The sequence below is a fragment of the Phacochoerus africanus genome, chromosome 9 (assembly GCF_016906955.1).
Source record: "Phacochoerus africanus isolate WHEZ1 chromosome 9, ROS_Pafr_v1, whole genome shotgun sequence".
NCBI classification, from domain to species: domain Eukaryota; kingdom Metazoa; phylum Chordata; class Mammalia; order Artiodactyla; family Suidae; genus Phacochoerus; species Phacochoerus africanus.
In genome coordinates, this window is record NC_062552.1 from 13,993,815 (window position 1) to 14,014,683 (window position 20,869).

Consider the following 20,869-nt stretch of genomic DNA (forward strand, 5'->3'; position numbering starts at 1 on the left):
CATTCAGAAAAACTTTCCCATGGATGTAGTGGAAACGAGTGTCTGTTTTTTTTTTTAACTTGCTTTTTAAATCTCTTCTTTTTTTTTTCTTTTCTTTCTTTCTTTTCTTTCTTTTTTTTTTTTTTAGAGATGTAGATACCCAGATCTTTAACTTTTTCATGAGATTTGTCAACTTTATCTAAATTTACCTTACTCTTCCTGAGTTCTAAGACCTTGGGAAAGTATTGGCAGGCTTCCTTTTTGATGAAAGTGCAAGAGGGGCTGCGCTTAGAGTTCAGCTATCAAATCTTCAGAATGTTTTGTTTGCAGTCAGTTTGGATGGAGAGAACAAGTGACAAAGCCTCTAGATCAATTGCCATGTGCTTTAATGGTAGAAGGCTGTCACTGCTTTCTTGTTCTGGCTTTTGAATGACTTCTCTCAGAGCCAAAAGTAAGTGGGCTACAGAACCATAAAGCCATTGCCCTGGCCAGGAGGGGTGCATCTAAGTTATATTAATGTCATTGCTATCCTCATGGATTTGTCAAGGGACTAAGTGACCTATGAAAGCTAGTTCAGTTGTTTGCCTTTACGTAGACCATGTTCTGGCTTGTTCATTTTTCACGTGTGTGTGTGTGTGTGTGTGTGTGTGTGTGTGTGTGTGTGGCAGTTTCATGCAGTTGGCATTGGAGCATGATATTCTTTTACCTGAGGGAGGTATGAATGATGGAGAAAATTCATAGTAATTGCCATTGTTCTCGTCTGCAAAATACACTTCTAAGAATCAGAGACTGCCTGGAAATATAAACCTATTGGATTGCACTTACTCAACGGCAAATAAAATGCTCTTTATGTAAAACTCAGTTTTTAGGAAAGCAGAGTGTGACATTTGGACAACTGTTGCTTATTTTGTGTTCCTAAAACATTATTTTCATTTTCTGCTCTCATCCGAATCTTAAATATAACGACAGTTTTGGTGTATTTACCCAAAGAAAGAAAAACAAGTGAACACCAATACAAACATTACTCAGTCATAAGAATTCTTACTGAGCTTAAAGTCCTGTGTACAAAAGCACCATTCAGTGCTTTAAAAAGCTTGAAAAGAGTGAGCTTAGTGGTACAATCTTATCTTCAACTGGTCATCTTACCTGGTCTTAAACATTGGCTGCTTACAATGGAGCGCAGTGTTAGAAAAAGTGGTTCAGTGCCTACAGCTTTTACTTAAGTCTGAGGAATGCATAAGCCTCCAAGGTCGAGGTAATGCACTGTAAGCTTTCTGTATATTTGCGAACCACGGTCTTGGGGTCTCTCCGTAGGTATGAGAGGTATGCAGAGCGAGGTATTTACTGACTCCTTTATGCCCCCAGCACTCCACGGAGCTAAGCCAGGATCCACATGTCACAACTTGGGTGGCTTAATTGCTAAGGACAGTAAACTGGATGGAATGCAGTGACACAGAGGATATCCTGAGATATGTTCAGATTTGATGGTATGAGAGAGACATGCATTTTGTGCGATGATTTTTAATGAAACACATGCTATTTTAGACATTCTTTCTTAGGCTTCTAAAAACAAGTAGTGTGTTTGCTTGATTTGTCCTGAGAGCCATTTCTCCAAGTCCAGTGGATAATTATTACGCAAAACTTAATCAGTACATTCCTATGAGCTTTCGGTTAGTAGACCCTTAAGATTCCTCTTAGATCAGCAGCTATTCAAAGAGGGAATGAGCTTTGTTCTTAGGGTACTTAGTATTTGAGGTGAGTGCAAGATTTTTTTTCACTCACACTTGAGAGGTTTTTACAACACATTTAAGTAACGGTTTGTGTTTATCCCAAGGGGACGTTGTCAATAATAAGTTTGATATTTGGAAAAAAATGTTTGAACTTATCAAAGGAAAAGCAAATTAGAGCAAGCAAGCAAGCAATAATTCTTTTTTTTTTTTTTTTTTTTTTTTTTAGTGTCTATTAGGGTCGCACCCAAGACACATGGAAGTTCCGGAATCGGAGCTGTAGCCATAGCAACTCGGGACCCAAGCCGAAACCTACACCACAGCTCACAGCAATGCTGGATTCTTTAACCCACTGAGTGAGGCCAGGGATTGAACCTGCGTCCTCACGGATACTAGTCAGGTTTGTTGCCTCTGAGCCACAATGGGAATTCTAGCAAGCAATACTTCTTGCATAAATGTTCTGTTACCCTATCTCTGTTGGACTCCCTCAGCAAGAGTGAGCCATCTCTCCTGTGTGACTGTTAGGTGCCTCAGTGACATCAGCTGCTGCTGCTAAGTGGCAGTTATGTGGGGCCCCTGACCCCTTTCCACTTTCAGAACAAGAATAGAACTAATTGAAGCATGAGGATGCAATGCATTCTAAAATGTATTTACTCATCCTGCAAGGCAACCAAGAAGGGTTTTTTTTTTTTTTTTGTCACTTAGAATTTTTTTTTTGATTAAAACTTCTAGTTTATTTTTTTAATTTAAAATTTTATTAGAGTATAGTTGATTTACAATGTTGGGCCAATAACTAAGATTTTTTTGACATTGGGCTTGAAACTCTCAGCCTCGAATGTGCCAAAAAAAATAATACAAATAATCCAGTTTGTCTATTGTTCAAATCTTTGAGTAATGAGCTCTATGAAATCATCCACCCTCTTTCTCTATGTTGAAATTGTGCTATGTTAACTTTTGCCTAAATTGAGCAGTTTTGGAGAGCATCTTCTGACAGTGGTTATTTGCCCTGTGGATTGGGTCTGTATTTACATCCAATTTTAGGCCAAATCATAAGCTTGGTAAAGGTTGCATGCTTTTTCTTCATTTTCTGTGTTCTTTATGTTTTCTCTCCTGCTCAGAAGCTTTTACCCTCGTTCCAATAAAATCCCAGTATTGGACAAAGTTCCTCTTTAACAGTTTAAAACAAACAAACAAAACCTGATCTTCAGAAGGAGTGTAAAACTAAAACACAAAGGTATAATTAATCAAAAATAATGAGCAAAAATAGGATACCTTGAACTTTTAATGCTCCTGGACTAACTTCATCCAATAAGAGGGACATTGCCTGTGCTGTTTTTAGAGCCAGAAGACCTGGGTCCGAGCCTGGCTTAGTCACGCTCTCCATTGTTGTCAGCTGCTGTTTATATCTTTACTTGGGGGCTGCAGTGATTTTGCAAGATGGTGTGGGTTTTCTGTAAAATGTGAAGCCCTTTGCAGGTATTCTTTTTTTTTTAAATTGCTTTAAAATCATCCAAGGAGCTCTTAAGTAGGATGTCAGAAGTCCTTGGAGACGTCTTCTCACCACACTACGCCTGTTTCCTTATGAAAACTGGAAGGCTGAACCAGAATGTCTTGCATGTTCTTTTCAACCTCAAGCATTTTACAATGTCATGAAATAAAATAAGATGCTGACACCTGTATCAGGAAGACAAAGGATGGCGTGAGTTAGAACCAAGAGGTAAATTAGAAGAATAAAGGAGGTGATAGTTATGGGGGAAATGGCCCTAACCTGCCAGAAGTCTGCAGAGGGAAGCTGCAGAGGAAGGGGGTTTGGGGTCTATGTAGCAGGAGCCCTAGGAGGTGGGGGGCATTAATTTGGATGGTTTCATGGTTTTGGGGTGAAGGCTGCAGGGATGCCTGGGAGCTGAGTAATTAGGATGATAGATTTGGGGGTGGGGGGGGAGGTGGCAATGTTTTCAGATGAGTAGGCTCTAAGGCTTGCAGGGATTGGTAGTCAGCAAGTGTGGGGGCGAAATTGGCAGGGTACACCCATGACTCCAGCAACGACCACTTTCTTAACCTGTCTCCCCTCTCCCTCTCTGTTCCCCTGGGCAGTGAGAATGATCTACTGACATGACTTCTCCTCCCTGCTTGAACTCCTTTAGTGGGAGTTCTCCCTGGGGCTGAACAGGTTAAGAATCAGACTAGTATCCATGAGGATGTGGGTTCAATCCCTGGCCTCGCTCAGTGGGTTAAGGATCCCGTGTTGCTGTAAGCTGCAGCTTGGATCTAGTGTTGCTGTGACTGTGGCGTAGGCTGGCAGCTGCAGCTCTGTTTCGACCCCAGCCTGGGAACTTCCACATGCTGAAAGTGCAGCTGAAAAAAAGAAAGGAAAAAAGATCCTTAATGACTTTCATTGTGTTGAGCTTAAAATATGGATTCCTTAAATGGGCTTTCAGGTGCCTGAAGGGACTGGCGCTTGCTTATCTCCCATCCACCTCCTTTCCACTCTGCCTCTCTCTTTCTGAATTCCAACCATGCTGGTTAGTTTGAAGTCACCAAGGTTTTCCTGCATTAGGGCCTAATCATGTGCTATTTCTCCACCGTTCTTCATGGGGTTAGCTTTGATTCTTTCGGAGTTTAGCTGAAGTATTTCTTCAGACAGGCTTTTTGTGATCACTCTACATATAATAATCTCTCTCCCTTGCCTAAGCCTGATATGTATGTATGTATGTATGTGTGTGTGTGTATATATATATATATTTTTTTTTTCAAGGCCCCACCTATGGCATATGGAAGTTCCCAGGCTAGAGGTTGAATTGGAGCTACAGCTGCCAGCCTACACCACTACACCACAGCCACAGCAATGCCAGGTCCAAGCTGCATCTGCGACCTACACCACAGCTTACGGCAATGCCAGATTCCCGACCCATTGAATAAGGCCAGGGATTGAACCTGCATCCTCACGGATACTAGTCGGATTCGTTCCTGTTGTGCTACAGCGGGAGCTCCTTAAGCCTGATTATTTGTTTCCTCCACAACCACAACCACAAGCTATAGTTATTATGCCCTAGCATGATGTCTCATTAAAGAATTCTTTGCTATAGAATTGAATGAATGAATGCGAAGCGCACATTTTCTTCTTCCCTTTTTTCTTTTCTTCCCATATCTTTCTTTTGTCTTTCTCTCATTTTCCCAAGTCTATATAGCTTATATACATTTTTCGATTATAAAAGTAGTTTATATCCATGTCAAACAATTAAGTAATACTTAAGTATGGAAGAAAATAAAAGTCACTGAAATTGCATCACCCAGAGAAAATCAGAACTAATTTTTTGTTGTATATACCTAAAATCTACTTCTTAATTTTCAAAAGCAGTCGAGATTAATATTTTTCTTTCCAAGGTTTCAAATCAAGTTTCCCTCCTCTTAAAAGGGCTTCCGTGAGTTGGGTCTGTATGTCCTTCCCAGGAATCTTTTCCTCCTATTGACATTGGTGCTATTCTTCTCTGCCTAGGAGGTAGGCTGACGCTGCCTTTTTAAGGCGTAATCCGGTGGCATTTATCTTTGGTTAAAAGAAAAAAAGTAACTGTTATTCTTGTCTTTAGCTGCCAGCATTGCAGATTGGGCATTTAAATGCTTTGGATGGTGTATTTGGGGAAGCTAACAGCTGCATGTGCTATTTCCAATATTCTTTAAGATCCACCCAGGATGTGACCAGGGAATGCTTGCCATTTTTCTGGAGTGGGGGTGGAGATGTAAAATTGGTGAGCGATAAGCAGAGGTGAAAACTAGGTGAGAAATTCTTTAACTAATTGTAGGCCGGCCATCTGATATCCAGAAAAAAACTGCATTCCTTTGAGCTGCTCTCCGAATGCTCATCTGCCTGAACTTGGGTCGGCCGCAGGTGGGGAGTGCTTTGGAGACTCAGGGAATATCAGTGTGTTTCTAAAACAAACAAAGCAAACAAGTTCCACTCTCTCCTGCCATATATACATATATGGCAAAATCAGTGCTCTTTGTGCTATGCAACTGTGCTGTTCTCTGAATTTCCAACACCCATATATCCATAGCACTGTAGCAACATATATATGTTGGAGAAAAGCACTGTTGCACAGTCTGCAAGTGACCAGCCAACCAACCAACAATAACAACAAAAAAACCCCAAAGCAAATAAAAACCTTGGTTTTTCTCTTTAAAAAGGAAAACATTTGGATCCATTAGGGAGCCATGGGCAAGTCCTTCTCTTTCACATACTGAAATGCATAGTTGAATTGTGTTTCTAGTTTATATTCACCTCCTGCTCGATCCAAAAATGATTCATCGACACCATTTTGGGATTTGATTGGACTGAGAAATCCTTGTTATAGTTTAGTCGGGGCCAATTTCATGGATTTTCTCAAAGACAATTTGCACCCTAAAGCCTAACAGAAGTTCAAATTAAAGCTGTTTCCGTTGTTTTCATATCACATTAAATTTATACTCTAGGAATTTTTTGTTTGGGAGAGGATGATTGAAATGAGAACTGTTTTCTTTGGCTGTTATTTCTTAAAAAAAACAAAAACAAAAACAACTGTCACTGCTAAATTTTGAGTATTTGTTTTGCCATGGGGAAGGGACAGGCAGTTAGCATGTTCTGATTTGCATAGTTACTTGACATAAGAATGTATTTTATCCTTGGAAGTGGGTAGCAGATACTCTTGGTGACCTGCCCCACTCCCTTTATCATTCACTGGGCTTCAGATTTCCGACTGTGCATTGACACCAACCTCCAGAAGCCCTCAGTCAGTGACTGATGGGAGTTGGGGTGTAATTACTCCATCTGTTCACTCCCTGGGGGTGCTGATGGTAAAGCCTGTTTGTCTCAGAGTTTCCTGGTCCCAGTTACGTCCTAGTTATGGCTTAACACAGCCTTCATTAACTCTCTTTCCTTTCCTGCTGCTCCCCTACTGGTAATCCCTGTACCTCTTTAAGAAACTGCAGTCAAATCTTGGTCTCAAATCAAATCCCTGCTTTGGGGGATACCTAATCTAAAACAAACCTCTTAGCTTCAGGCCACATTTTAATCTATTATCCTAGGTAGATAAAATCATACTTGGCTTAATACTTAACAAGTACTTTATATGTTTTCATTATCTGGTAACACATATTGTTAATTATCTCCTAAATCATGTCTTTGTTATTTTCCCTTTAAAAGAGAGAGCGTTGTACATATGGAATATGATTGAAACAGTGAAAATACAAAAAAAGCATCGGAAAAATAAGTACCTGGGTTAAACACCATTGTATTCTAAGAATGCCCAGTCTCAATAACAATGCTTTAAGACAGGAAGAAATGTGTACCAAGTGCTAAGTTTAGTGGCTAAAACTTAGCATGTTACTTTAATTGTTGCTTTTCCTGGCATCTTCTATGTTATGAGATAGCCAGGCATTTAGGAAGAACTTGTAATTTTTTGTAAAGATAAGGATGGAGGTCAAATACTATTTAATTCACATCAGTGTGAGAGCTCTACATTATGATCTGCCCTTTAAGTGTCTAGGATACATACTGAATGCAAAATAAAAGCTTTTGCAGACCCGGAGATTACGTAGGCAGAAGTCACCTGCTCCTTGAAAGATAGGGGGTAAGCATAACTGTGGGGCATTGCAGCTGTAATTTGGCCTCCTAAATGTGCCAGCTACCCTGAAAGTACCCAACCTTGGCCACATGGGTGATGGGGTCAGAGGTTGTGATGGGATCATATTCAAGATCACTAACTGCAGATTCTGTCTTTTGGGTCAGAACTGTGTCTGGCAAAATAAGGAGACAGGCAGGAGAATGTGGGGACTGGGGACCGAGGTTGGGGACTGTCTGGGTGCAGATTCTCACCAATAAAATAAAGATAATTCCTGGAAGTTTCCGTCGTGGCTCAGTGGTTAACACATCCAACTAGGAACCGTGAGGTTGCGGGTTCGATCCCTGGCCTCGGTCAGTGGGTTAAAGATCCAATCCGGTGTTGCCATGAGCTGCGGTGTAGGTCACAGACTTGGCTTGAATCCCCTGTTGCTGTGGCTGTGGTGTAGGCTGGCAGCTGTAGCTCTCATTCGACCTCTAGACTGGGAACTTCCATATGCCACACATGTGGCCCTAAAAAGCAAAATAATAAAATAAAGCAAAAAGATAATCCCTACCTTTCAGGGTGTTTGTGAAGATTAAAGTGATTCAAGCATAATACCTCATAAATAGTAAGTTCTTGGTAAATGGTTGCTATTATTAGGGTGGTTTATTGTCCAAACCAGTATACTTTCAAAAATAAAAGGGTGCTAAAATGAGCTATATAATATATATATATATACTTACATAATTTAAAAACTAAATATTTACTGAAAAATTAGTTTTATTATAGGAATAGACCCATAGAATAGTTCTACCTAAAAACATTTGAAAATGAAATTCTTACCAAAAAAATAAAAACAGCCATGTATATTACAGCAAAATAAAAATGCTTTTTGTAATCGTATGTGAATAAGAAAAGTTGAAATTTTTTTTTTGTCTTTTTGTCTTTTTAGGGCCATACCCGCATCATATGGAGGTTCCCAGGCTAGGGGTTGGATCAGAGCTGTTGCTGCTGGCCTGTGCCAGAGCCACAGCAACGCCGGATCCGAGCCACATCTTCGACCTACACCACAGCTCACGGCAACACCAGATCCTTAACCCACTGAGTGAGGCCAGGGATCGAACCTGCAACCTCATGGTTCCTAGTTGGATTTGTTTCCACCACACCACAACAGGAACTCCAAGAAAAGCTGAATGATTATTTTTGTGACATATTCATATACATAGTCAGTTTTTTAATTGTAGCTGACTCTAATACCACATAACTGGCATTTTTTTTGAAGAAGGCACTTTTTTTTTAAGGTTTCCAAAAATTTTACTTACTACAGTCAATTGATATATTTATTAAAAATTAAATTTGCCTTCCAGTGGGCTCTTCTTACGCCATGTGCCCATGCTGCTATTGAAGTAGTTAATATATCTTGAGTTAGAGTTTTTAAAGTGTTCTTTTAAAAAAAAATTTTTTTATTGTAGTTGACTTACAATGTTCTGTCAACTTCTGCTGTACAGAAAAGTGACCCAGTTATATATGTATATACTATTTTTCTCATATTATCTTCCATCATGTTCCAATCACAAGTGATTGGATATAGTTCCCAGTGCTGAACTAGAGAAAGACACACAGACTGACGGACCCCTTCCTCTTCTTTTTTTTTTTGGCCACCCTGTGGCATGTGGAGTTCCTGGGTCCGGGATCAGAGCTGCAGTTGTGACCTAAGCCGCAGCTGTGGCAACACCAGATCCTTAACCCCCTGTGCTATGTTGGGGATTGAACCTGTGTCTCACAGCTCCCAGGACACCACCAATCCTGTTATGCCATAGTGGGAACTTCTCCCTTCCTCTTCTTATAAGGGCACTATTTCCATGGTGCTGGCCCCACCTGCATGACCTTGTCTAAACCCAATTACCTCTCCACAGCCTCCAAAGGCTGTCACATTGAGAGTTGGGGCTTCAACCTATGACTTTTGGGGATACACACTATTCAGTCCATGGCTCTGCTCATGTGCTTACACAGTGTTAGACAAGACCATAGCAGGGGCAGAGAAATGCAAAGTGGAGGGCTACTGAATTAATCCCGGCTGGTTTTAACACGATTACTACTAGTAAGTCTCCATTAAAGTGAAAATAAACCAGGAACATGTTGAGCTAAACAGGATGGCAAGACAGTAGGCCTAACCCCGGACTGTCCAGGGCAAAATGTCCTAGCCAATTACCTAGCTGCTGAAGATGGCCCCTTATTGTAAAAGAAATTTTTACATGCGAACACTAGAGGGCGCTTTAGACTGTAATTAAGAATCCTGCTTTCTTTCCAGAGGAAACGCTGCACCCGATTGATGGTTTAAACTTCAGCAGTGAACAGTTTATAAAAACCTAGATAAATCCACATCACTTGATTTTGATATTCCAAGAACATGATCGAATTCCACACAAATGTTTTGCTGTGTGTCTCCACATGCTGGTGGTTGTGATAATCCTACTTTTTAAAAATTCTTTTTTTTAATGGAAATATAGTTGATTTACAGTGATAATCCTGTTTTTGTTTACTTCGGAATGCCTTTTTTACCCCTTGAATCTTCAGGAGTGCCTTAAGGTGAGAATAAAGATTGGGTTGCGATCTCTGCTTACCAGTGGGGTTTTGTTTTTTTCTTGGAGTGGGTTGGGGGGGGGGCAGGAGGGAGGGCTATACAGTCAATGAAAGCAACTATAACGTCTTTCTTTAGAGATAAACCTGGTGTTATTTTTATATGCATGTGGCACCCACTGTTATTATGATATGTGTTATAAGTAAGGGTGGATTATTAGGCAAGTGTTCCAGCCTTCAGGGAAGCGGTATAAATTGTGGGGGAAAATATTGTTTGGCCTGGAGCCCTTGATTCTGTCCCTGTCTCTGTGCCTTTGGGCAGATCTTATAATCCTTCTGGGTTTGTGTCTTAATCAAGTGGTGGGGTTGAACTAAATGACTGCGTCCTTTTCAGGTCTACAATGCTCTTATCCTGACTTTTACACCTAATGTCGCTTGGTCTTAAATTTGCATTCACATGTAGGTGTGCTGTCTGGATATTACCTTTAGCTCAAATCATGAAGTCTCTGACACTGTGGAAACTTGACTTAGAAGAAAGTGGGGAGGGAGGTAGTTCCCTGTTTGGGGGCCCTGGTGGAGTTCTTTATAATGGCTCCCCCCCCCCACTAGAAACCAGTAGAAAATACTAGAAAATACTCATGCAAGCACTGTTTCCTAACCTCAGACTTTCCTTGAAGCAAAAATGATGGTCAAATGTTTATATTCATCGACTTTCCTGCTAGGATTCAGGCTAGATAAACAGTGAGAGGCCAAAAAAAATCACTTGAGATTTTTAAGTCCAATTCGTCTATTTCTGATGCTGTTGAAAACACCTGAGATGAATATTTGCCAGCTAGATGTAAGCCCCATCTGCCCTCAGGTAATTGCGGCCAGACTGTTTAGGGATCTGGTGTGTGATTGACTGTTGTTGCTACACAGTTTTATTTTAACTCCTGAAGAATTCTCTGGCATTTCTGGCTGAGTTCTACTTCTAAAATAAACATGTTGTTGAATGGTGTACGCTTTACATGGAAAAATGAGACGTTAGCACCATTCGTCTCTGTTGGAAGGAAAATAATTTGATTGGTGGAGTCACACAACTCCTATCTTGTGTAGAGATTAAAAAGTGACTTTTAGCATGTTTCTCGGTGACAGTTTCTGTAGTCTTTTGCATGTGTGTGTGTGCATGCATCTGTGTGCTTGTGTTTGGGTGCCTTGTGTCTGCAGATGTGTCTCTGTGTGTCCCTTTTTTCAGTGAACAGTCATTTACAGTTAATAACTCCTGCATGATAACTTGTGTTATATCTTGAAAGTTTCTTCACACCTCGCAGTTCACCATCTGTGGTGGTGAAATCGAAAAGAAGGCAATCCCAAAGGGAACGTGCATCTTTTGGCAATTTCCTCACGACGTCTAATGTCTGAGCTGAGCCTTTGGAACAGCAGGCAGAGTAGAGGAGGGAAGGCAGGAGCTGGGATAGGTCTCAGGCCAGGGAGCCTGGCAGGTGCATGAATGACCAGTCAAGTCTGCAAGGAGACCACTGTACAAGCCTGTGGATGTCAGTGTCAGGGAGATGCTTCCCATCCCTTCATCAGCCCTGTCCTGAGGGCCTCCTTTGTGCCAGATCCTGTGATTGCTGAAATGAATGTGGAAGTGTCTTCCCCCAAGTATTTTAAGGACCAGTGGGTAAACCGAACATAGAAATAAATCGGGATAAAACCATAAATGCTAAGAGGAGTGTTATGGGAGCCCCCAGGCGTTCAGGCTGTGAGGAGAGGATCTCACTAATATGCTAATGGCCCATGTCTTTCAAGGGAAGGCAAGGGGGTCCCCAGGTGGACAGCAGGCTTTCTGAGGTGTGCATGGAGGGAGCGTGAACCCATGTCCTTTGTACAGCGCGGGCAAGGGGAGGATACAAGTTGGGAACAGCAGAAATGCCTTCAGGAGATGCACTCTCAGTTCTTTCAGCATGTTGGAGTCTTTGCACGCGCTGGCTTGAATTCAAGATGGTGCTTTCTAAACCCATTTTGGCCGTTCCTTCGAGAACCTTCATTTACTTAAGGAGTGAGACCATTTTCCTCAGGCATTTATGCAAAAACGGATTGTATTACTTGTCATTAAAAGTATCTCAGAAGTGATACCGTGGGAAGAGACAAATCAGGTGGGTATCAATTTTTCTACTATTGTTTTTCTTTTTCTTTTTTTCTTTTTTCTGCTTTTTAGGGTCACACCTGTGGCATATTCGATCCCAGGCTTGGGATCAAATTGGAGCTGCAGCTGCCGGCCTACACCACAGCCACAACACAGCAACACAGGATCTGAGCCACATCTTCAGCTTACACCGCAGCTCACAGCAATGCCAGATCCTCAACCCACTGAGCGAGGCCAGGGCTTGAAGCCGTGTTCTTATGGATAATAGTCCATGAGGTTCATTACCACTGAGCCATAATGGGAACTCCTCCACTGTCATTTGTAACAAGATCATTTTTTTTTGTTGTTTTTATGGCTGTACCTGTGGCACATGGAAGTTCTCAGGTTAGGGGGTTGAATCAGAGCTGCAGCTGCAGGCCCTACACCACAGCCATGGCAACACTAGATCTGAAGCATATCTGTAAGCTACACCACAGCTTGTGGCTGGATCCTTAACTGAATTTTGGTTAAGACTCTTAGTTACAAGTGACTGAAACTCCACTCAAACCAGCATATGCAATAAAGGGAATTTGTGGGCTCACATAGTTGGGAAGCCTCAGTGGGTGGAGCAGGAAGAACTGGATCAGAGATTCAGACATGGCCATGGGACTCTCTTTCCACACCCCTTGCCTCTGTTCATCTCTGCTTACACTTTTGGATTGTATAGTTTTTTTGTTTTTTTTTTTTTTGAAGTATCTTACTTGAGAATTCTAGTGAGGTAGAGAACTTTGGTTAGATTAGCATGTGCCAGATGTCTGGCTGGTATTTTGGTCACTAATAGTGCAAGTGGTGGAAAAACTTTGGAGAAAATTATAAAAAGTCATTTTCTTGTGCCCCATCCCCCTACTTTTTTAAAATTTTATTTTATTATTTATTTATTTATTTATTTATTTATTTATTTATTTATTTTTGTCTTTTTGCTATTTCTTTGGGCCGCTCCCGCGGCATATGGAGGTTCCCAGGCTAGGGGTCGAATCGGAGCTGTAGTCGCTGGCCTACGCCAGAGCTACAGCAACGCAGGATCCGAGCTGCGTCTGCAACCTACACCACAGCTCACGGCAATGCCAGATCGTTAACCCACTGAGCAAGGGCAAGGACCGAACCCGCAACCTCATGGTTCCTAGTCGGATTCGTTAACCACTGCGCCACAACGGGAACTCCCCATCCCCCTACTTTTGTGGGACAAAAGTGTCAAACATTGGGCATAAAACATGTCCCATGTCGGCAATGAGCTTTGCCAATTGAGGGTGATAAACTGATTCAGATAACAACACGGACAGCAACTTACTCTGAGTGCTCAACAAGTGCTAGGTATTCCCTAAGCCTTTTATGTGTAACACATTTAATTTTCATCACAAGCCTATGTGTTGGACATGACTATTATCTCCACTTTATGGATGAGGAAACTGAGGCTCTGGGAGTTGGGGGCACTGCCCAACATCATACACTAGTGCATGGATATTTGTCTTCAGACCTGTGCTCTTAGCCGTTAAGTTAAACAGAGTTGCCTGATATAATAATTAGTGATAATGTCTAATGAATGGATAGATATTGTTGCAAAGATATTAAACACATGAGAAAGAAGGAAAGAGGGAAAATACCATTTCATAATTTCCCCCCATATTCGATGATTCCCAGCCCAGCTCCCAAGGGTCCAGCGGAGTCCATCAGGGTTGGGAAAGGATTTGCCTGGGTCACATCACGGCTGAGCCAAAAATAGTCAGTTTGGGTTCAAGGATACCCACTAATTCAACCCTTGGGAGTTTAGTTCAGGGATGGAGTTTGGGAGCAAGAGTGGGGTCCACTTCTGGAAAGAACAGGAAAAATTTGAGGAGGAGGAGACACTGCTTGAACTCCCTCGGTGGCTCTGACCTGAGCACCAGGTCTGGAAAAGTTCAGCCCCTCTGTGACCCTCTGCGGGCTGCTCTGGGATCAGGCCTCCTTGGGTTGACCAGTGTGTTAATCCCTCATGGAACTAGAGAGGATGGACGGATCTTGAACTCCCAGGACTAAAACGGACTTTAGGGAGGGCTGGATGAAATGTGGGGTGGGGAGATACGTATGAGTTTGTCTCCCTTTGCAATTTTTTTTTTTTGCTTTTGTTATTTTAAAATTGTTGTTAAATATATATAACGTAAAATTGACCATTTTCTCTTTTTTATGGAAATATAGTTGCTTTACAGTGTTTCAGGTATACAGTAAACTAAGTTATATATATGTGTGTGTGTGTGTATGTGTGTGTATTCTTTTTCAGTCTTTTCCATTATGTGTTACTACAAGATATTGAATATAGTGCCCTGTGCTATGCAGTAGGTCCTTGTTACCTATCAATTTTATATATGGTAGTGTGTGTCTGTTAACCCAAATTCCTAATTTATCCCTCCTATAATTCCCCTTTGGTAACTATACATTTGTTTTCTTTTTCTTTTTGCTTTTTAGGGCATATGGAGATTCTCAGGCTAGGGGTCTAATCTGAGCCACAGCTGCTGGCCTACACCCCAGCCACAGCAACGTGGGATCTGAGCCGTGTCTGCAACCTACACCACAGCTCACGGCAACATCAGGTCCTTAACCCATTGAGTGAGGCCAGGGATCGAACCCCCAACCTCGTGGTTCCTAGTGGGGTTCGTTTCTGCTGTGCCACAACGGGAACTCTACATTTGTTTTCTATGTCTGTGAGTCTGTTTCTTATTTGTAAATAAGTTCACTTCTGTCATTTTTTTGGATCCCACTTAAAAGTTATATCATGTGATACTTGTCTTTCTCTGACTTCACTTAGTGATAGGTCTATCCATGTTGCTACCAATGGCATTATTTCATTCTTTTTATGGCTGAGTAATAATCCATTGTGTATATGTACCACATCTTCTTTATCCATTCCTCTGTTGATGGGCATTTAGGTTGCTTCCATGTCTTGGCTATTGTAAATAGTGCTGCTCTGAACATTGGGGTACACGTATCTTTTCAAATTAAGAGTTTTAATCTTTTCTGGATAAATACCCAGGAGTGGGATCACATGGTAATTCTATTTTTTGTTCTCTGAGGTACTTCTATACTGTTGTCCATAGTGGCTGCAAAAGTGACCATTTTTATGTGTACAGTTCGGGGGAATTAAATACACTCTCCACGTTGTGCAACTATCACCACTATCTATTTCTAAAACTTTTCCATTTTCCCAAAGAGAAATGCCCCATTCCCCTTCCCTCCAGCCCCTGGTCATCTCTGTTCTACTTTGTGAATTTGGCTACTCGAGTTTCCTCATGTCAGTGGAATTGTAAGATATATGTGCCTTTGTGTCTTGGCTTCTTTCATTCAGCATAATGTGCTCAAGCTTCCTCCACGTAGTGCGGGTCAGAACTTCATTTCTTTGTTAAAACTGGAAGACTGGAGAGGAGATAGCATGAGATGGTCTGGGCTTGCCCCGCCTCTGCATAGCACAGGCTTCCTGCCCTTGAAGTTCCAAGTTGTTGCTCGGCGGCATCCTTGCCAGTTCCCAAGGCCAGTGAGTGGTGTGATTCATCGCGCATCAGAAAAACAAAGGTTTCTCTCACCCCAACCTCGTCCCCAATTCTTTCTCTTCAAAATACAGAGACGAGAAAATCTACTTGGTTTAACAGTGAGTGGGGGACAGTGGAAGTCAAGGTAGAAAAGACCTGTTAATTAATTATTCACACTTTGCTACGAATCAGGATCATCTGATCTTTCTTCAGTGCCCTCAGCAGAACCAAGACAATAGGAATTACTGAGTTGGAACAGAAAGTAGGGTAAGGCTGAAGTTCTGGAGCCCAGGTGTGGCAGCCTTATTCCGATACCATCAAAGCCCCAGGCGTGTGGGGAGAAGGAAGGAGAGACTAGATACCTGGAATTTCTCCTCTGAGGAGAAACCAGAGGAAATGGCCTTGCTCTGGCTTGTCTTAGCACCAGACCGGACACCTCTCTCGCCCACACAGCGGCTGTCATTTAAAGCATTTAAGGGAGCTCCCTTTGTGGTTCAGTGGTAAAAGACTTGGCTAGGATCCATGAGGAAGCGGGTTTGATCCCTAGCCTTGCTCAGTGGGTATTGCTGTGAGCTGTGGTGTAGGTTGCAGATGGGGCTTAGGCCCCACATTGCTGTGGCTGTGGCTTAGATCCGTGACTGCAACTCCCTAGCCTGGGAACTTCCATATGCCACAGGTGTGGCCCTAAGAAGAACAACAACAAAAAAAAGTATCTAAGGTTGCTAGCCCCCCTAGGGTCTTTTAAAAAAATTAATTTATTTTGTTTATTTTACTTACCGAAGTAGAGTTAATTTACAGTATCAAGTTAGTTTCAGGCATACAGCACAATTCAATTATACATGTATAATATATGTATATTCATTTTCAGAATCTTTTCCCTTATAGGTTATCACAAAATGTTGAGCATAGCTCCCTGTGCTGTACAGCAGGTCCTTGCCACCTGGAGTCCTGGAATGGGGAGAGCTGGATTTTGTAGCCTCTCTCTCCCTTCTTTGCAGATTCTCTGGATAGAGACACAGAAATTTCACAGGCTCACTCTGGGTCAAGCCATGCGAAACAGAAGTTCTTTGTGGAGCCAGTTTCTGTTCTGTTCAGCAGTTCACACATTTACTTTCAGCTCCAAGGTCCCCTGGCCGGACCCTGAAGAACCTTCCACGCAGGTTGACATACTCACTGCCGCTGTCCCAGAAGCACGGTGTCTCCTTCCAGTTCACTGCTGTTCCTTTTTAGCTTTTTGCCCTTGGATTGGCTGGTTGGTAAGAAGGCAGCCGGCACTGGCTGTAGTACGTGTGGGGTGGGGAGACAGGAAGGAGGTTTCTGGGTCTGTGTTGCTGACCTAATTCTACAATATGTTTTCATTGACTGAGTTGATTATTTATATATCACTTACTGGTAAGTGAATGACTTTCACTCCTTTCAATTTTTCCGTGTCCCTACTTCCAGCTCCTTACCACATTTTACACGCACTTGAAAATTCCCTTCTTAGGCTCTTTGTTGTTCATTTAAGCTCATAGGAACAATATTGCCTGCTTATTGTTTGAACTGCCGCTTTGCTGCTGCTATTAGAAAACCCTAGTTTTACATGTAATTTGTATGAGGAATAAGTTAATGTTTACTGTCCAGCCTTTAAAGGAGCTGTGTTCTTCATGTTGCATTTTAATATTTAGTGTACCAATGGAACATTTTTGCTTTAATCACCTTCCTTGAGTGATTAAGTATGCGTCACTGGATTTGGCTTGCTTTCACTAACTCAGAAAGCTGGTTCCTTGTTAAACAAGTTAGTTATTTGTTCCCTAAAGTTATATTCACTGTGTACTTTTTGTGTTTGGCACCGCTTTTTGTGTTCTGACTTCAATGAAAAACATTAAAAGAATTACTTAAATATATGTACTCTTTGTATTTTGAAACTGGGGTACTCATGTTATTTTGATGTTAGATTCAGCATCAGAGAGACTTTCTAAGTTCAAATTCACAGGCTTTATGGCTTTCTTATTTCTAAAACTTGCTCAGTTATGCCCCATTTCTGCTGGTGTGGCATCAGAAAAATGGTTCTTTTATGGAAATTTGATTTTTGTATCCCTTCCCTGCTTTTCAGTAAACTCTGAGGTTTTCAGTCCTAAAAATTAAATGAGAATAGTAATTCAAGTAAGCATGGCTTTTAAAAATGTTTAATAAGCAGGACATCATTGCTTACCTGGGACATTAAAGAAATGATTTTTTTTTTTTTGTATTTTCTAGGGCCACTTCCTGTGGCATAGGGAGGTTCCCAGGCTAGGGATCGAATCGGAGCTGTAGCCACCAGCCTACGCCAGAGCCATAGCAACCCGGGATCCAAGCCACATCTGCAACCTACATCACAGCTCATGGCAACGCTGGATCCTTAACCCACTGAGCAAGACCAGGGATCGAACCCACAACCTTATGGTTCCTAGTCAGATTTGTTAACCACTGCGCCACGACAGGAACTCCAAGAAATGATTCTTACAGCAGCATTAATCCCTTTCTGTTACATGTATTATGAGTATGACTGATTTATGGGTGTGAAAACTTTGTTAAATGCAAATAAATAACAGTAGTCCTTTAAAGAACAATTCCCCCTCCCCTATACAAGAATACATTTACTTTATATGAAGTGATAAAATCTATATTTTGCAAGAAATAGAATTTTAAAATTATTTAATGTCAGGTATTTTTTGCATAGTAGGTATGCAGTATGTGTGTTTCCTTTTCCTGCTACAGAAGAAAAAAATGACTTTAGTGGAGAAAGCAGAAAAAAAAGCTTTTAGGTCTCTGTCCCTTGCTCTGACTGTATCCCTTTACTGTAGATATATAACTGAATAGATTGCTCTAATTACATAGTTCATCTTTGTAACAGCCTCAGCTGATTCAGTTTAAAATCAGATTAAAATGAAACAAAACTTTCTTCTGCTTGTGCATCCAAACCTATAATTTAGGACTGTGCTGAACTTTGAAAAGAATGCTTAACCAGTTTTTTCTCCAACCACAAGTTTGATATAATTTCCTTAAAAAGCAAGAAAATCGTGACACATTTAAAGATCCTAGATTTAGTTGTTTAGAGGCTGTTTCTGATGATGGGGGAAATTAAGCAGACCACCTTGTACTCTATGTAATAGTGAGAACGGGGGCTGAGAAACCAGGGCTGAGTCTTCATCCATTAAGAGGAAGAGCTGGCAAAGTTGAATTCTCCATCTTTGACCTTAGCATTTCAGTGGGTCTTCGTTCTTATGGACTCTCTCCCCTCACCCATTTCCTTCTCACTTTTAATTTATACAGGCATTAAACATTTTGGATAATATTTGGGTGCCCTCTGAGCTTTGGAAAGACATTTTCTTTGGGTTCAGTCCATTGGGTCCATGTTGTTCTGTTGTGTTTTTATACTGTGTTCATCAGAAAAACCTTAAGTAGAATAAAGCACACAGAGGTATTAAATTATCTCATTTCTTTTTGAGTCATTTCAGCTCTAGAGTTTCTCTTCCTTTTGCTACTTAGAAAATTGGGACTTTAGAATCAGGGACTCCCCAAGCCACAGAATCTCACCATTGTTCATGGTCCTGCAAAGCAAACATCTCTCTACTTCCCCATGTAACTTCCACATTTGCTTTTTTTTTTCTTTTTCTTTTGGTCTTTTTGTCTTTTTAGGTCTGCAACTGAGGCATATGGCAGTTCCCAGGCTAGGGGTCAAATCATAGCTGTAGCCACCAGCCTACACCACGGCCACAGCAACGCCAGATCCAAGCCGCGTCTGTGACCCACACCACAGCTCACAGCATCACCAGATCCTTAACCCACTGAGCGAGGCCAGGGATCGAATCCACAACCTCATGGTTCCTAGTTGGATTTGTTAACCGCTGAACCATGACGGGAACTCCGAGAGGTATAATTTAAATATATGTTCTTCCACCTGCTCTGATTCTTTGCACTTTATTTAATGAGTCTACATTTCTTATCTTATTCAAGAATTGACTTAAAACTCCTTTCTTCCTGCCCATCACCCAGTAAGCTTGGGGCTGAAGGAATGGCCTGCTGTGAGGTGATGCTGTGAGGGGTGCCCGGTATGTGTATATTTGTAAAGCAGTAATGAAACCGACTAAAATTTGGTGTGCTTTTTAATATCGCTCTGTGAGGACAATTCTAAACACGTGTCAGTGGTAAATTACTCTTTGCTGAAAAAACCCTTTCGTTGGCCTAAGTTCTAAACAATTCTGTGGTTATTGTTGTTTTAATAACATATACATAAGCTACAAACTTAAAACATTTGTATTAGCTATACTTTTTTTTTTAATGCTCTTTAGGGCTGAACCCGAGGCATATGGAAGTTCCCAGGTTAGGGATCGAATCGGAACTACAGCTGCTGGTCTGTGCCACAGCCATAGCAATGCAGGATCCAAGCTGTGCCTGCAACCTACACCGCAGCTCACGGCAATGCTGGATCCCTGACCCACTGAGCGAGGCCAGGAATCAAACCCGCATCCTCGTGGATACGAATCGGATTTGTTTCTGCTGTGCCACAGCAGGAACTCCTGTATTATTCTTTAATACGCATTGTTTACATGGACGTTAATTTGGAGAACCCCTTCTTAAACACTGAACTACATACATTCACATTTAAAAGAAAATAGTATTTCTTATCTCTCTTCGTTTCTAAAGATCAGTATCCAGGAGCAGCTTAGGTTCGTGGTTCTGGCTCAGCACCTTTCATGAGATTGCGGTGAAGAGGCTGACTGTAGCTGCAGCTTTTGAAGCCTGGCCTGGGGGTGAGGGCTGCTTCTGGCTTAGTCCTCAGTTCCTCACTGGCTGTTGGTCTGAGGTCTCAGTTCCTCACTAGTTAGGCTTTTCCACCCCAGCTGTTCGTCCAGGCAGCTGACTCTTTCCCATGTGAGTGATCCATACACATTCACTTTGAGACTAAGTTCCTAAAAGTTCAGAACTGTTAGAGCTCACTTCAGATATAGTTTGAGTCTGACCTCTGTGATCCTGCGCATTTCTGGGCTTAAACCCTAGATGTGAAATCAGTGAAACCACAGTGACAGCACAGGTGAAGAAATCTACTTCAGTTCGGATACTCCTTGTGACTATTTGGAGATTCTATTTGTGTTTAAAATTTGAAACAGTGCAAATCACAAAAGGTATGATTTTTACTTGTAGCTCATGTATGTTTTCCTTTTTCTTTTTTTTTCTTTTTAGGGCTGCATGTTGCCGCATATGGAAGTTCCCAGGCTAGGGGTTGAATCAGAGCTACAGCTGCTGGCCTATGCCACAGCTCACAGCAATGCCAGATCCTTAATCCACTGAGTGAGGCCAGGGATCGAACCTGCATCCTCA

The 20,869-nt window shown here is 41.7% G+C and overlaps 1 protein-coding gene across 3 annotated transcripts in view; it reads left to right on the top strand.

The window, feature by feature from the left end:
• RNF144B (ring finger protein 144B) overlaps positions 1-20,869 on the top strand; it is a 168,437-nt gene that overhangs the window by 15,545 nt on the left and 132,023 nt on the right. Inside the window, exon 1 of one of the 3 annotated variants that reach the window (XM_047795205.1) lies at positions 16,616-16,782. The exons of 1 other annotated variant lie outside the window; for it this stretch is intronic. Coding sequence is in view for 1 of the 2 variants with exons in the window: in XM_047795202.1 (XP_047651158.1) it covers positions 16,876-16,918 (43 nt within the window). In the remaining variant the exon portion in view is untranslated. Of the gene's footprint in view, positions 1-16,615; positions 16,783-16,843; positions 16,919-20,869 lie in introns of those variants that run through there. One more of the 3 variants, XM_047795202.1, reaches the window with a different exon arrangement.